General features: G+C 38.9%; 1 protein-coding gene across 3 annotated transcripts in view; it reads left to right on the plus strand.

Moving 5' to 3' along the window:
• Positions 1–1,304: 1,304 nt before the first annotated feature.
• LOC101341734 (myosin-8) overlaps positions 1,305–17,383 on the plus strand; it is a 28,535-nt gene continuing 12,456 nt past the window's right edge. The window contains exons 1-20 of one of the 3 annotated variants that reach the window (XM_004375980.2): positions 1,305–1,514; positions 2,199–2,342; positions 2,425–2,581; positions 4,795–4,822; positions 4,923–5,031; positions 5,123–5,215; positions 5,348–5,411; positions 6,106–6,204; positions 6,296–6,399; positions 6,549–6,687; positions 8,302–8,420; positions 8,508–8,657; positions 9,796–9,966; positions 10,994–11,303; positions 11,413–11,480; positions 13,723–13,810; positions 13,896–14,013; positions 14,370–14,493; positions 14,629–14,765; positions 16,237–16,492. In XM_004375980.2, coding sequence (XP_004376037.1) covers positions 1,305–1,514; positions 2,199–2,342; positions 2,425–2,581; positions 4,795–4,822; positions 4,923–5,031; positions 5,123–5,215; positions 5,348–5,411; positions 6,106–6,204; positions 6,296–6,399; positions 6,549–6,687; positions 8,302–8,420; positions 8,508–8,657; positions 9,796–9,966; positions 10,994–11,303; positions 11,413–11,480; positions 13,723–13,810; positions 13,896–14,013; positions 14,370–14,493; positions 14,629–14,765; positions 16,237–16,492 — 2,688 coding nt within the window. Of the gene's footprint in view, positions 1,515–2,198; positions 2,343–2,424; positions 2,582–4,794; positions 4,823–4,922; positions 5,032–5,122; positions 5,216–5,347; positions 5,412–6,105; positions 6,205–6,295; positions 6,400–6,548; positions 6,688–8,301; positions 8,421–8,507; positions 8,658–9,795; positions 9,967–10,993; positions 11,313–11,404; positions 11,481–13,722; positions 13,811–13,895; positions 14,014–14,369; positions 14,494–14,628; positions 14,766–16,236; positions 16,493–17,383 lie in introns of all 3 variants that reach the window. The other 2 variants (XM_012555480.2, XM_012555481.2) reach the window with 2 other exon arrangements.

Here is a 17,383-nt window from a genome sequence, read left to right on the forward strand (position 1 = left end):
ATCTCATTTGAGTTGCAGGATTAAAGGATCATTTAGGACAGAATGACAGTGAGTTCTCAGCTGTATCAGAAAACTGTCCAGGCGCAATAAACTATTCCATACTAACCTCCCTCTACTGAAAAACACTGGATACAGACATTTTTTAAACATCTCAGAAAATTTTTTATCTAGAAATGTAAACACAAACGTGTCTCGTTAAAATCATAATATATGAGCTAGTTTTTGATTATTTACTGTTATTTGTCATTAGAAAGATTCACTATAGATTGTTTAACAAGTCGCAAGTATTATACCAACAATGTGCTAAGTACCGTGCCTAATTTAGGGAAGATCCTGGCCCTTCCCCAAGTAATTTACTACCTGAAAATAAAAGAAAAATGCAGCCAATCTAACATGCTAACATGAAGAGGCACGTCAATGGTTTACATACATGTGATCTTTTTTTTTTCTCTTTTCTTTTTCTGGACGGAAAGAAAAGAAGCGCTTGGAATTTATGTGAGAAGAAGGGCCTTCTTCATGCTGAAGCTTTCGTTTCTCTATAGCTAGATCTGCTAACTGACAGATGAAATGTCTCGTGTGGGGAGGAGAAAACATCAAAAGAGGTTTTGGAATTGAGGCAACACTAAGTCTCTTAGTAACAAGCCTAATAACAAAAAATCCAAAGTGCTAAAAATTTAATATGTTAGTCTTTTAATGACTCACCGAGAGATATAACACCAAATATCAATATAAAGTAGATGTTAAAAAAAATTATTTGGCTTCTGAGAGAGAATGACCATCTAAAAGGAAAAGATATTTTTGATATCTTTGAAAATCTCAACCTTCCTTTGCACAAGACAGACTTTCCTTTGTAACTGTATGATCGTCCTAGCATACGGTAGATGCAAACGCTATGCAGAAGGAGAAGTGGGGATTAAATAAAGACAGTTGCTATAAATAATTTATTAACAGTTTTAGCTACAGCTATTGTTACATTTTAGAGATTAAAAGCATGCAAGGAATCCATCTTAACTCAATTGTAGGTACCCTAGCCGTGAGGATCAAGATATGTTATATAGGAAGGAAGTTTGCACGGTCCTAAAAGTGAAGCTTCAAATTACAGTCTCATTCCAAACTAAATCCTTTAGACTACCTTAGAACACTGGTGAATGGCAGACTGGAAGAACAGTTACATCCCAGGTTCAGGATACTCATCATTTCTTTTATTTCATATACTAACTCACATGTATGACTTCTGATTTCTATTCCTCCTTCTCTCCCCTTTTTCCCCCAAGGCAGAATCATCTGCTAAATAAATCTCAGCCATGAGTGGGAGTTCAGATGCTGAGATGGCCATTTTTGGCGAAGCTGCTCCTTACCTTCGAAAATCAGAAAGGGAGCGGATTGAGGCACAAAATAAACCTTTTGATGCTAAAATATCTGTCTTTGTCACGGAGCCTAAGGAATCCTACGTGAAGAGCACCATACAAAGCAAGGAAGGAGGGAAAGTAACTGTAAAGACTGAAGGTGGAGCAGTAAGTAAAAACAGAAGGGAAAATACTCTCATTTTACTTCTCTATCTTCTCAATTCCAGAGTGGAAGCCTTACTTGTTGGGAATCTCTATAAGACTATTGCCCATACAAACGCCTTTCTGGTTAATTTACAGATATCACATTTGGAAGGCAAAAGACATTCTCAGCAGTAACCTCATTTCTCCCCTTCCCAACCTCCCATAGGACTTTACCTGTCAGCCTCGCCCTTCACCACTTCCCTTCAACTCCCCACTCCCCAGTCTAAATCCCAAAACTTCAGAGAAGTAAAAACTAGATTCTCGTATCAGAAGAACCTTCGAGTTATTTACTTAGTTAAAAAATGTTTTTCCCCAAAACTTGAAGTTTCTTGTAATAAATAGCAAGGAAAAATAAAAATTTCAACTTATTAAAGTAAAAACATATAAAATGATGAATAAATTTGAGATGGGGAAAGAACGTGGGAGGAAAAAGTTAAAAAAAAAAAAAAGTAATAAAATAGCTCAACGTATGAAACAGATTTTCTTAGCACCAAACTCTGAAATGAAGATATTTTCATGCCTTTATTTAAAGGACACGGAATAAAGTAATGGATGGTGTCTGTAACTGTAGTTTTATAACTAAAACAGACATATAAACATAAACCCTACCTCCAACCATTAATACAAACTGGAATCTTTACTTGCCAGACTCTAACAGTCAGGGAAGACCAAGTCTTCCCCATGAACCCTCCGAAATATGACAAGATCGAGGACATGGCCATGATGACCCACCTGCACGAGCCTGGAGTGCTGTACAACCTCAAAGAGCGCTATGCAGCCTGGATGATCTACGTGAGTTGCCTTAAATTTCTTTCTATTCTATTTATTCCTGAGTAAAAACAAGATCCAATGATGAATTTTCTGATTTTCACAGACCTACTCAGGCCTCTTCTGTGTCACTGTCAACCCCTACAAGTGGCTGCCGGTGTATAACGCCGAGGTGGTGACGGCCTACCGAGGCAAAAAGCGCCAGGAGGCCCCGCCCCACATCTTCTCCATCTCTGACAACGCCTATCAGTTCATGCTGACTGGTGAGTGAGTGAGGCATCTATTTAGGAAATGTGTGAACAGAATCTTTAATGAACAAACATATCTTGTCAGGGCCTTGATTATAATAACACGTTCCTGTCCCATGGGGCTTCACTGTTTTCAAAGAACTTTCAGAGCTGTGATGTCATATACTCTTTCCAACAGCCATCTCCATTTTACTGATGTGCAAAGAGAAGCTCCTTGAGTTAACCCATCTGGGCAACTAACACATCTCTCCTAGCTGAAACAATAACAGCCTTCTATAAAGTTATATTTATTGTTTTCCCATATTTGTACTTTCCAGTTTGGACAGAAAAAAAAGTTTTGAAAATATCCACAAAGCAGTAATCAAGGAAGATAGTTATCAAGCACAACTGGAAAACATTATGAACTCTTACTCTGTATCTTTAAATAGCACTCTAATATTACCAGTCTTTGGGGCAGAAGTTAGTAAAGAATGAGCTCTGATTTTCCTCCCAAAGCTTTTGAAGCATTCTTCTAATGGAATGGAATTTAAAAAAAAAAAAATCCTCTTTCTTAGAACATAATTTTTAATTGTATCAAAGTCTGTTATTTCTTTTATCAAAGCATAAACAAATAGCTTTGGTACCATTATAGTCCCCAAATACATTTTATCTCACCAAATGTATTGCCTTTGGAAATGTTCTAAATTCCTGAGTTTTCCTTTTGTTCCATAAGGCTCTGGAAACTGACTGTGGGGTTTTTTTTGTTTGTTTGTTTTGTCGTACTTGTTTTTAAATAGTCTTTTGAAGGAGGAGAGAAAGAGGAAATGATAAAATAGAAATCTTCCATTACGAATTGGCCAGCAGTTCTACAAGGATTCCATGCCAGTAACTGTGCTTTGGCTGGTCAACAGAAGCTAGCTACCACCCACATAGTATCCAAAAGCTGGCTTATTTCTGAGGTTTTAAAATTCACCACTGCATTTACATTACTATGCACACACACCACCTCTAACCAAGATTCCCATTCTCCAGCTTTGGAGCTGCTCCAAATTCAGGGTTACGTATGGCTCACAAACATTAACTTCATATAAAATCATGTAGAACTGTGGCACTTGACTTGGTAATGCTATTTTAGCATTGCCAAAAGAGACCATAATTTATTTTAATCTATGTTCCCACTAGATGCAATGTGATCCTTCATGATTTTGCTATACCGGAAAATAAATCAGTCTGAATATGATACAAAATGGCTACTTCTCTGAATTCTCTACAATCTAATCTATATCTACATCTAATGAAGATCCAGACTGTATCCATTTCTCTGAATAGAATTTTGTAATTCTCCAAAATCTATCATCTATCAGTATAGAAATAGAGATTTAACAAATCAGCAATTTGGTCTAGTACCAATATGTCAATCACATAACTAGTAACATTTGTTTTCTGTTATTTAGAAATATATATAAAACTAGAAGGAAAATAAAAGTAAATAAACGTAGTAAACACTCAAAATTCTAGATCCCTTCCTTAGTATTATCAGCAAATTAATGATATCAAGAGCTGGGAGGAAACTTCACAAAAAATACAATAAAATATTCCTTTAAAAAAAAAAAAAAGAGCTAGGAGGAGGCCAGATAGTAGAAAAATATATAAGCTGAAAGTTAAAAGACCTGAATATCTTTGACCTTAACAGGCTATGTAATTAACATTAGAAAAGTCAGTTTTTCCTCTGGGGTTCTCAGTTTCTTTATCTGTTAAATGAAAGAGTTGGCCAAAGCATTTGCTAAGACCCCTTATAACTTCAAAATTTTATGATTCTTACTGAAGTATTTACATATGAAATTATATGTCTGGAGTTTTCTTTAAAATAATCCAGTGGAATTGGGATGGGGATATAGAGGAAATAAAATCACCTATATGTTAATAATTGTTGACCCTTTATGATGGGTACATGGGAACTCATTCTATTATTCTCTCTATCCTTGTATATGTTTGAAATTTTCCATAACAAAAGCTTTAAAAATAAATAAAATTTTAAAAAATCAATAATTCTTTGCCTCTCACTTTCACATATTTTACTTCGAGGGTCAAGTGGCTATTTTGGAGGCTAAACACAAAACCAAAATTCTGGGCGACATCTTCAAAAATTTTTAAAGAGAACACACTGTGTTTCATCTGAACTGATCAAATCATCTTCATGTTGAATGTGCTTCTTGTTTTAACTGATGGTCTTAATTTCTCTTTCACAGATCGTGAGAACCAGTCCATCCTGATCACGTACGTAGTTTTGTTTTACTGCTCTGGTTTGTGGTGATTGTTTTCGATGTTGACAACATGGGTTATCATTCTGATCTCTCTTCTGGTTTCTCTTTGACAGCGGAGAATCTGGAGCAGGAAAGACTGTGAACACCAAGCGTGTCATCCAGTACTTTGCAACAATTGCAGTTACTGGAGAGAAGAAGAAGGAGGAACCTGGCAAAATGAAGGTGGGTCTGGTAGCCATAGTTGGAATTGGACGCTGAGAGGGCTCTCAGGAAGTCCACAGCCCCAGATGTGAGGACCGTTCTCTCCTTACAGGGGACTCTGGAAGACCAAATCATCAGCGCCAACCCCCTACTGGAGGCCTTTGGCAATGCCAAGACCGTGAGGAATGACAACTCCTCGCGCTTTGTAAGTCTCCGGTCACAGAGGGGTCTTCTCTGTCCTTAAGTGCCAGAGAAACCATGTCTGAATTACTATTTCAACTGCATCTGCGCTTCATTTTTTTTTAAATATACGCTAAATAATCTTTCTCTTTTCAAGGGTAAATTCATCAGAATCCACTTCGGTACTACAGGGAAGCTGGCTTCTGCTGATATTGAAACATGTGAGTAACAGGACCACTGAAAATCAAAACTGAGAAACTAGCAATTTCATACGCGGGGTATTTTGCCAGGCTTGCTGTGCACGCAGCCTGTAAAACACTGGCCTGCTGCGAGTGTTGCCTGTGAGGTGACATCAGACTTATCCATGTCCACTGCGTGCTCCAATTACCTCAATCTCAGATTGATGTTCTGTAGCACATTCTAGAGCAATTCCTGACTCAGAAGCAATGATGATCTCCCCACCACCCCAACCCCAGGACAAACACAAAGGTTATCTATAGGTTACCATGAGTTACCTATGGGTTCACAAAACAGCTCTGTGATATGCTTTTGATCTGAGCCTTGGTAGATGTTACCAAGGTAGCTCCTCCATCACAGAGTGAGTTTAAAGTGAACCAAGAGGGAGGGGATATTAGAGACTAAGTACAATACAGAGGTCACAGGTCCTCCATATGAAAAGTTAATTTGCCCTAGAGCAGGTATGCTTTAATCTCTGCCCTTAGATGGTGAGAACCATGGGCAATTGCCATATAGATGTGCGATTCTAATATGTAGCACCAAAGGGATCAATCATCAAGATGAAATCTCTGTGGCACTAAATGTAACGCCCCCAATTTGGGCCAAAGATGCTGAGGCTGATTTACTATCTAAGTAGCACCAATATTTTTTCAATTCAGTATCTATATCTCTTTTCAGATCTCCTAGAAAAGTCTAGAGTTACTTTCCAGCTAAAGGAGGAAAGAAGCTACCATATTTTTTATCAGATCACTTCCAATAAGAAGCCAGATCTAATTGGTAAGAACAAACTTAAATTCACAGATGGAAATTAATATTTTTATTAACAACTTCTAATGTAAAACATAAACTCTGAATTCTACGTACCCAGAAATGCTCCTGATCACGACCAACCCATATGACTATGCCTTCATCAGTCAGGGAGAGATCACAGTCCCCAGCATTGATGACCAAGAAGAGTTGATGGCCACTGATGTAAGTCACACACATGCACTTTTAAAAAAGTCCATTATGTATGAGAATGACAATAGCAACCCACGGTAGGTGTGGTTACTTAGGATAAATTCTCCTGAATAAGTCAGTCTCTTCTACTCTAACTTTTGTCCTGTCATCTATCCTGGCAGAGCGCCATTGACATCTTGGGGTTTACTCCTGAAGAGAAAGTATCCATTTATAAGCTCACAGGGGCAGTAATGCATTATGGGAACATGAAATTCAAACAAAAGCAACGTGAGGAACAAGCTGAGCCGGACGGCACTGAAGGTACAAAACTAACCTCCATCTGGGTTTGAAGCATAGAACACGGCAACTGGGGGAAAAAAAAAAAAAAGCCTGTTCTAAACACTGTATCTCCTTTGAAGCTGAGGTTCTAAAGGGCATATATACACACACACAGTGACTACAAATAAATGCAATAAAAAAAATCCATAAAATGCAAACGAAAATTCTCTCATTAATTTTATCACTCCAGCAGTATCTCCCCATACTCTATTTAGAACATGTTCATATAGAAATACATTCACAGCTATCTATCCAACTACACACACATTCATTTAGTTACCCATCCATTCATTCATCCACCTATCTATCTATAGTGCTTCCAAAGAGGCTGTAGAGCCCCGTGTCGTCCATAGTAATTGTGAGTCAAGGAAAATCAAATTGCATGCCTTCTTCACCCCTTTCCATTCCTCACATCTCCATATTTTCATCATTGCTGGCCAGCACAAATTGTAAGGAGATATATATAAAAAGCACAGCCTAGAGCCAGATAATTGGAGACAGAATGACACGGAATAGTGTCCCTGCTTTTCTTTGGCAATGGTGGACAGGCATCTAGGATAATGTTGTATATTGGCCTATTTTAGCACTAGCCAGAAAAACCTAGTAACTAGCAGTATAGGATCTGCCCAAACACAGAACTGGGGGCAGAGGATGCCCCAAGAAACACCTGTGTGTAAGTGTGTGTTGTCTACATATAAATACATAGACAATATAGGCAGCAAAAAAGATAAAAGGAATTGAGAAAGGAAAATCATATATTCTACATATGGAAAGAACATTGAATGACAGGATCTACCATGGAAAGCTAAAGTTATCTACTCTTTGAAACCTTTCCTGACAATGCCAGCTTGACATTCTCTCTCCCTACTCTAAACTTTTGAGAGTTACTTTTATACCCGACATGCAGCATTTACATTACAGTTATTGACGGAATTTTAGAAAGGAACTCTGTAGAGGTTACCCCACTCACTGATGAGATGGATTGACACAAGAGCCTGAACAATGGATTCAAACATACAAATGACCATGAAGATGGCACAAGATGGGGCAGCCATCTCTTTCTGTTATACATAAGGAAGGTCACCGTGAGTCAGAACTGACTTGACAGCAACTAACAACAACAAAGGTCACTCAGTAAAGTCTTATCACCACATTTTCAGATAAAGAAACTGATGCAGTGAAATTAAATCATGAGCGGCAAAACCGAGATAAGAATCCAAATACTCTTTTATCCCTCTCAAACAGTGAATATTAAGATATATCTATCTTGTCCTTCCAACTACATCTAATGAGTCTTAAGAGCAAGGACTATGTCCTTCACCTTAAGAAAGCATTGCAATGAACACTGGACATATGCTTACTGTTGATGAATTTCTCAAAAGCTACTTGCAATAAAACACCAAAGCCAGTATAAGCAATCGACTACTCAGTGGCAAGAACATGTTCTAATGTATAGAGAGTCTCATTTGATCTTCTATACAATCATTTGAAGCTTTTTATTTAGAAAATAAAGAAACTGGATTGGAGGACATGGAAAGATTAGGCTAGAGACGCTGTCCATCATTAAACATCATTTCTTGAATTGTGTCTCTGCAGTTGCTGACAAGGCGGCCTATCTCCAGAACCTGAACTCTGCCGACCTGCTCAAAGCCCTCTGCTACCCCAGGGTGAAGGTTGGCAATGAGTTTGTCACCAAAGGCCAGACTGTGCAGCAGGTAAGTGCTCTTCAATGAGTCAGCCACAACCCAGGCCTTCATGACATGTCTTTAATAACACCGACAAACATTACCCGGTCTGTGAAGGTGTACAACGCCGTGGGTGCTCTGGCCAAAGCCGTCTACGAGAAGATGTTCCTGTGGATGGTCACCCGCATCAACCAGCAGCTGGACACCAAGCAGCCCAGGCAGTACTTCATCGGCGTCTTGGACATTGCTGGCTTTGAGATCTTTGATGTGAGTTATCTTCGTATTAATGAAAAAGTGGGAAGGAGGCAACTGTGGGCTTTGTATACTAGGTTATTATCATTATTCATTTACATTTAAAGCGTCCACAATGCTTTCTCCAACAATGCACCTAGAAAAAGAATTATTTCCAAAATATCTAGGAGTTAATAGAAAGGAATAATAACAAAAGTTGACATTTACTGAGCGATTGGTGTGTTTCTGGCACTATACCAAGCACATCCAAATACTACTTCGTTTAATCTTAAAAACAAACCATGAAGGAATAACTAATACTGCTGAGTAAATACTAATAAAACTGAGACTCAGGAAAATCAAAACACTTGCTGAAGATCATGCAGCCAGTATAAACAAAGCCAGGCCAGGAACCCATATCTGCGGCATCTGGTCCATATACGAGGCATCTCCCATGGAGCAGAAAGGGCCCAAAACTGGAAGCCTAGAGACAAATCATTGTCTCTCCTCTTCCAGATTCATTTTATATAAAACATATCATCTCTGGGGCATCAGCCTCGCCATCGATAAAATGAGAGAGTAAATTATTACTCAGACTCTTTCAGATTCTCAATTGCTATACTACATCAGGTCTCTTCATTCACAGCTTTCACAGGAGGGATATCAAATGTTTGACATGAACAGAAATTAGCCTATTCATTTCACTTTATACAGCAGTTAAAGGTCTTAAGATAAGGTTTCCTTAATAATGTGACAGCCAAAGGTGAAACTGTGAACTTTATCTTGATTCGGAGAGTGGGGATACTAAAAGAAGTGAGGTTTTCCAATAAATACTTTCCCCTTAACCCTTAAATCTGAACCATCACTCACAGGGCCATGATGTGCTTTTAAAGCACATTACTGCCCATGCAATCTCAAAGATGGAATGAGGTGGGTTCTTAGCAGACCTCTTGCTATTTTAATTGATACTTGTGTCCATAAATAATGCCCAGAAGTCATAAGAAAGGCTCATGTTAATAATTATCAATGTTTTCTGGGATTTTTTAATGAACAATAATTAGTTTAGATCAATTTGATTACTACATCTTTTCAAGAACAGAATTTTTTTCATTAATGAAAATTCCACTGCCACAAAAATCCATTTAATGTTGGAAATCCCTACTATTTTGTACAGTTCAACAGCCTGGAGCAGCTGTGCATCAACTTCACCAATGAGAAACTGCAACAGTTTTTCAACCACCACATGTTCGTGCTGGAGCAGGAGGAGTACAAGAAGGAAGGCATCGAATGGAACTTCATTGACTTTGGGATGGACCTGGCTGCCTGCATTGAGCTCATCGAGAAGGTCTGTATCACTTTCAAAGAAAGGAAGTATTTCTGTAATCTCAAATAGTTGCGTGATCAGAACAAATCTGAAAAGTTACACTTTACTATTTGTAAATGATTTCCTCTTTTCAGTATTTACAGAAGAGATCAGAGTGTTTAGTTTAGTTCTAACCATTTTTGTTCTAACACTGACTCCAATCCAATTTTAAAGCACCACCAAAAACTCTATTGGGATGGTCTACTTCACTAAAAGAACTACCTCATTAGTTCTAAACTTGTCTCCATTATGATCCAAGATGACAGCAATAGAAATAAATCTCTTTTCTAAATAAAAATTAATGTACAGGTAACATGCCTAAGGCTTATATGAGAGTGAATCTGTTCGGAAGTCATAAGTCAAATTGCTTACGCTTTTTCGTAATCTATCTTTAAGCTACTTAAGACACAGAATATCCTTAATAAGGTTTTGGTTATTCTGTTAAATTATTTGCATATACAGTAAACATTACTCTAAGTCAGTAAGTCATTTCTGTAGTAAAATAAAACCTTGTCAAAAAATTAATTCACTTAGTAGGAAAAATGTGTGTAACCATTTAAACAAATCACTCCCACATGCCGTGCTGATATCCCGAGTTTATATCCCGCTATTCTTTTAATGGAGCCCTGGGGGGCAGTGGGTAAGAACTCGGCTGCTAACCAAAAGGTCGGCAGTTTGAATCCACCAGCTGCTCCTTGGAAACCCTATGGGGCAGTTCTATTCTGTCCTCTAGGGTCACTATGAGTTGGAATCGACTCGACAGCAACAGGCTTGGTTTTTTTGGTTTATTCTTCTTATTAAAAATGATGCTATGGATTGAATGTTAGAAGGAATGATGCAAAAAATCATTCTGGTAATAACAAAGGTACTTCTTTGAGCTGTGAACCTGGTTTACTTCATAAATATATTTAATTGAGGCCCCTGAAAATTCAACCAAATGACAGTCACCATGTCTTTATCTTTTGAGAGAAGCTAGGCTGAAACCCAATGTCTACTTTTCTAAATTCAGCCACTGGGCATCTTCTCCATCCTGGAAGAGGAGTGCATGTTCCCCAAGGCCACAGACACTTCCTTCAAGAACAAGCTGTATGACCAGCACCTGGGCAAGTCGGCCAACTTCCAGAAGCCCAAGCCCACCAAAGGGAAGGCCGAGGCCCACTTCTCGCTGGTACACTACGCCGGCACTGTGAACTACAACATTGCCGGCTGGCTTGACAAGAACAAGGACCCCCTGAATGACACCGTGGTTGGGCTGTACCAGAAGTCCGCAATGAAGACTCTGGCCAGTCTCTTTTCCACATATGCTACTGCCGAAGCAGGTACTTTCTGTGCCCTTAACCTCAATTAAACCTATTCCCAGAGAATGTTCATGTAGCATATCAGCCTCCAGGAGTCTACTTTAATTGATGGGTTTTCTTCTTACCTCAGACGGCAGTACAAAGAAAGGTGCTAAGAAGAAGGGCTCTTCTTTCCAGACCGTGTCGGCCCTTTTCAGGGTAAAGTACAAATTTAATTTGAAAACCCTAGTCAGCTTCTACGAATTATCATTAATTATTGGATTTAGAATAAATTAGGAGGGAAGGGAATGTTAATAGAAATCATTTTAAATACTCACACTTCTTGTCAGAATATAACCAAAGCAACACTCTTCCTGTAGGGAAAGATGCTTCACCCATTATACTTTTTTTTTTTTCTTTTTGACTCTTCCCGGGATTGAGTAGATTTCAGGCATTTTATTGTTTTTGTAGTTGCTGTCAAGTTGATTCCGATTTATGGCAACCTCATGTGTTACAGAGCAGACCTGCTCCATAGGCGTTTCTTGGCTGTTATCATAATGGAAGCAGCCAGACCTATCTTCCATGGCACCACTGGGTGGGTCTGAATCGTCAACCTTTAGGTTAGCAGTCAGGTGCAAACCATTTGTGCCACCTAGGGAGCTCCATTATTCTTTATTATGATTATCTAATCTATTCAAGAGGAGTTCCTGGGTGGCGAAAACAGTTAAGCATTAGACTACTAACTGAATGGTTGGCAGTTCAAACCCACCCAGAGGCACCATGGGAGACAGGCCTGCCAATCCGCTTGAAAACTCCATGAGTCGGATTCGACTAGCCGAAACTAACAACAACAATCTATTCCAGAATGCCAAAACGTCCTTAGAAGCTTTCTTATTACGTAATGAGGCTGAATGTTAAACAAGCACAGCTGAAGGTCAAAGGGGTCCCTGCAGAAGCCCGCATCCTTATTCCACTAATGCTGACCTGTCAGAATGCTCCTGAGTTCCTCTTTGAGTGAGCCTGAGATATACTTTTTAGAACATGCTTCCACCAAAACACATCTTTGTCCTCTGAGGGTGGATTTAATTTTGTGCAATAGCTGGACATCATCTAACATCAAGCCTAGTGATTTAGATGGATGATTAAGCTAGAAGGTAACTCTTGAGATTAAAATAACAACAATAATAATTTTATTACAAAATAATGTGATTTTCTTACGTAGCTTAAAAACTGGCCCTTCCAAAGGGGAGTGTGCAAAATGTCTGGACTATTCTGCTCTATCAGAATTTGTATGGTTAAGTCTCATTCCTTTTAAAACTAAAATGCATATGTGACCTATGGCCTAAACAGGAAAACTACCTTTTTTATTTTTCTTTCTCACTACCAATTTGCAGTATCTCACCATATAGATATCTTTCATCAATTTGCCCTTGTATATGTTTCTGAGATTAGAAACTCACATTACTTGTTTTGTTTTCCTAATGGTTAACTGAGATATGAAAAAACTCTGCCTCGTCCAAGAGTATACCTGAGAAATATCGAGAAATATTTATATGAGAGTTTTCTACGGTTGAATAAAACATCACCCTTTGCCCAGTACTCTCTTTCTGGAATAACTCCCCCCATATGCCTCAGACTCTGGATCTTTCTCAGGTACCCAAGATCTGCCCACACAGATAATGTTGTCTCACTACCTTAGACTCTTTGAAAAACAAAGGAAAATCAAGGGGTTAGAGATTCCAGGGAATAATAAACCTGAGGAAGGAATGGCAAGTTGGGAAATTTGCTAACCTGAGTTACTACTATAAAATATTACTGTAAAAATTATTAGCTCTAGACAGAGATGGAAGAGACCTTAGAGACAATCTCTCAACTATTTTCATATAAAGCCCAGAGGCATGAAAGGGATGTTACAGTGTCAGGCAGCTTGTCAGTGGCATAGCTGAGGCTTTGTCTTTTGTCTTCTGATTCCCAGTCCAGAACACTTCCTCTGCATCAAGGCTACCAGATGTGCAGTCTGTTTATAAGACAGCTCCTAGGTATTATTAGTGAACACCCTGGAGATATGCATTTCTTCCCAGCACTTTGGCCTCTTAGTTATCTGGCAGGTTAGAATTCTTGAGACCTCAAAAGACAGAGTAATTGAAGCCTTATGTGCTTGTGCCAAGGAGCCTTGGTGGCTCAAAGTTAAAGCGCTCAGCTGCTAACTGAAAGGTTGACAGTTGGCACCCACCAGCTGCTCCGTGGGAGAAAAGACCTGGCGATATGCTCCCATAAAGATTATGGCCTCGGAAACCCTATAGGGTCGCTATGAGTCTTAATCGACTGGCTGGCACACAATAACAACAAAAATGCTTATGCCAATAGTTAAGATACTGCCCAAGTTAATTACACATAATTATAAAAAAAGGCAATCTGAAATAGAACTTTCCCATAAAGTCTCTTCTATCTGGTTTTCTAGGAAAACTTAAATAAGCTGATGACCAATCTGAGGAGCACTCACCCCCACTTTGTACGGTGCCTCATCCCCAATGAGACCAAAACTCCTGGTAAGACACAAGAGCATGAAATAGTCCAACAGGCACAAGTTTTAAAATTCAGTGCCCAGCAGTAAGAATTCTGGTATGCTTTTAGGGGCCATGGAACATGAACTTGTCCTGCACCAGCTGAGGTGTAATGGCGTTCTTGAAGGCATTCGGATCTGCAGGAAAGGATTCCCAAGCAGAATCTTATATGGGGATTTTAAACAAAGGTTAGTCTCTCTTCATTGTATTTCACTAAATGCCAGGAATATTTTATCATTTTTACTATTGTCATCTGTTCATTGTATTTCATGTATCCTATGTAGTATAACATTGTAGAGTCAAATAATATATTCTTCTGGTAGTGGTGTAGAGTAACAGACTAGAAAGAGGTGGCATTTCTTAAAAACAGGAAGAAGGCACGTGTTAGACCACAGTGAATCATACTGTTTTACTATCTGACCAGAAGGGACACTTAAATTTTCTACTTTTACCTTTTCTCTCAGATTTTTATCGATGATTCTTTCTGGGGTCATTTGGTTTGCATATGTGATCCTGATCCTTCTTTCTTTGTCTAACTGAACAGATACAAGGTTTTAAATGCAAGTGCTATTCCAGAGGGACAGTTCATTGACAGCAAGAAAGCTTCTGAGAAACTTCTTGCCTCTATTGATATTGATCACACCCAGTATAAATTTGGACATACCAAGGTATAAAACCCGTTGCCGTCAAGTCGATTCCGACACTTAGTGACCTGTTATTTATCTACACCTGATCTAAGTACCTTCTGCCATTTCTGTGTCTCCTGTAGTATGAGGATGATTTGTGATTCTTCCTTTGTCCAGGTTTTCTTCAAAGCTGGCCTTCTGGGTCTCTTGGAAGAAATGAGAGACGAAAAGTTGGTCCAGATTATAACAAGAACTCAAGCAGTCTGCAGAGGATTCTTAATGAGGGTAGAATATCAGAAGATGTTGCAAAGAAGGTAACAACCATACAGAAGATCAGGATTATGAGGGACCCTTGGGGACTATCAGTCAGCTTTCCTCATTCATTAATTCTGTAATTCTGTGGCTAATATATGGCTCCCACCCAGTTCAGAAACTGCCCCTACAATACTTCAGCCTTTGCTTAACCCCTCACACCTGGATTTTCTCCAAAACTTCTCTCCTGCCTCCAATTTCTCACATACAGCTGCAGGAATAATTTGCAGTAAACACTGTTTTCATCATGCCACTTCTCAGTTTGTGGCTCCCTGTGGTCTCCCATGTCAAATCTGGGTTGCCTTGCCTGATTGTCAAAGCTCTTTCTATTCTCCTCCTCATCTGTCATCTCCAACCTCATAACCTTTTCCAGCCAGGCTAAACAATATGCTATCTCCCAGCCTCATATCTGCACAAGTCCTCTCCCTGCATTCTAATGTATCTATTTACCAATTCAAAACTTCCAGCGCGCCTATCCCTAATTAACCTCACCTGCTCTCTCTACCCAGCACTACCACATTCTCTCTCCCTCCACACACATTTTGCATTTATTTTGGTCATCTGTGCTTCTTTAGGTACTGCGTTAGAAGTGTTCCCAAGTCTTTTACATGTGTCGACATTATGTTTTGTTGTCTTAGCATCTGCCTTCTAAGAGTTACTGTTCTTATAAATTTGGACCTGCAGAAAAAGAATTCCCATTTTAACAAGCCTGAAGAGACATACACATGGCTGTCAGATAGTCAAACACTGCCAGTCTATTGCTATCATTTGCAGCAGGGGTATCTTTTATTACTATATAAAAATTGTATTTAACAAAACAAATTTTTGGAAGTAGAAAAGCACAACCCATCCTGAATGTCCTGAAGATGTTAACAATCTAGTTGTGCAGGTAAAACTGAGGAACTTGAAAGAATTCGAGAAAAGTCAAGATAATATTTGAAGAAGCTGACAACAGAACTGTAGAGAGTGGATAACTTACTGGTGGTCAAAATAAGGGGAGAGGCTTCGAGAAGAGCTGATAAACCGCAGCTCAATTTAGGTGCGGCAAGGCAGAAAGCAACCTACACCGTTTCACAGTTTACATGTGCGCTGACGGCGGAGCAGCACCGTCAACTTACAACTGCCACACACACTCCCAAATCACTAATATTGTAATATGTCCAATGATCTTAAAAACGGTACGTGCTGCTCATACAGTCAAATTATTCACCCTCTAGAGTCAGCTTCTTCCTTAGTTTGACAGGGGCTTGAGAACACAGAATGGATCGGTATTAGTAGTACAAGTTAACAAAGTGGCTTTATTGTGGACTACTGACTATGAGTGTGAGTGTGAAAGTATGTTTGTGTGTTTATGTGTGTATATAAATAATTAGACATATGTGTATGTGGGAAGTGTTCATTAAAAGGATTCTATGTGTAATAAATAACATACCTAATACAACAATCGACACTGAAATTTTTATGGCTTTTCAGAGAAGCCCTTTTCTGCATCCAGTATAACGTCCGTGCATTCATGAATGTCAAGCACTGGCCCTGGATGAAGCTGTTCTTTAAGATCAAGCCCCTGCTGAAGAGCGCAGAAACCGAGAAGGAGATGGCCACCATGAAGGAGGAGTTTGCAAAAACCAAAGACGAACTCACCAAGTCAGAGGCTAAGAGGAAGGAGCTCGAGGAAAAAATGGTCACTCTCTTGAAAGAGAAAAATGATCTACAACTGCAGGTCCAATCTGTGAGTACTCTATTCAGATGCTTCGTGTTACTGACAGTTTTGTTTATTATGCTTTAGGTGAAAGTTTACAGAGCAAATTAGTTTCTCATTCAAAACTTGATACACAAATTGTTTTGTGATATTGTTTGCAATCCCCACAATGTGTCAGCACTCTCCCCCTTTCCACCTCGGGTTCCCGGTTTCCATTCCTACTGAACATACATATACACTGAATTTACAAAAGTCTCTTCCTTGTAAAAAAATCTCAAGTTGCTTTTTTTGGTATTTCACTTATCTTTCAATATTCCTGTAAAGAAAGTAAGGCACAATTATTTTGAAGTTACAAATGGAGAAAGGAAGGCTGAAGAATTTATTCAATACTATCACAAAATTTAACAGCCACAAAGGAAGGAGTTTAAAACCAAGTCTCCCAAATCTGTCATATTTTATCAATTTGCCTTGGGTGCTTCATCCCAACCTTTAAAGTACAAGTCTATTTTTTGAATGCCAGTCTACTAGATTGTATTTAAACTCAACAAAGATAGTATTCTTTTTTCTCTCAATATCTCCTATCCACAGCCCCCAAGAATTTAGCAGTAAATTTACCTGAGTTTACTTGAACTGAACTACCAGAAAATGTGCCCTTTGTGATTCTTCCTTTGAGACATACCTGATATTCTTAAGGCCTCTGTTTACTGGCTCAGGGTGAAGCCGTAATTAGGGTACCGGGCAGGTTTGGCACCAGAGCTCTAGCCAAACCTAACCTCCCTGTTCCTTGGTTCAAAAAGCCCAACAATGTCAAGATACCTGTGAAAGGGATAGTTTTCCTAAATTTTTAAGCTATTTCAACTTTTCCTTCTGATAGCTCTACTTCTATGAAAGTTACATTTTTCTAGAAGCATAGCCTCTTCA

Source organism: Trichechus manatus, unplaced genomic scaffold (genome assembly GCF_000243295.1).
Source record: "Trichechus manatus latirostris isolate Lorelei unplaced genomic scaffold, TriManLat1.0 scaffold00040, whole genome shotgun sequence".
NCBI classification, from domain to species: domain Eukaryota; kingdom Metazoa; phylum Chordata; class Mammalia; order Sirenia; family Trichechidae; genus Trichechus; species Trichechus manatus.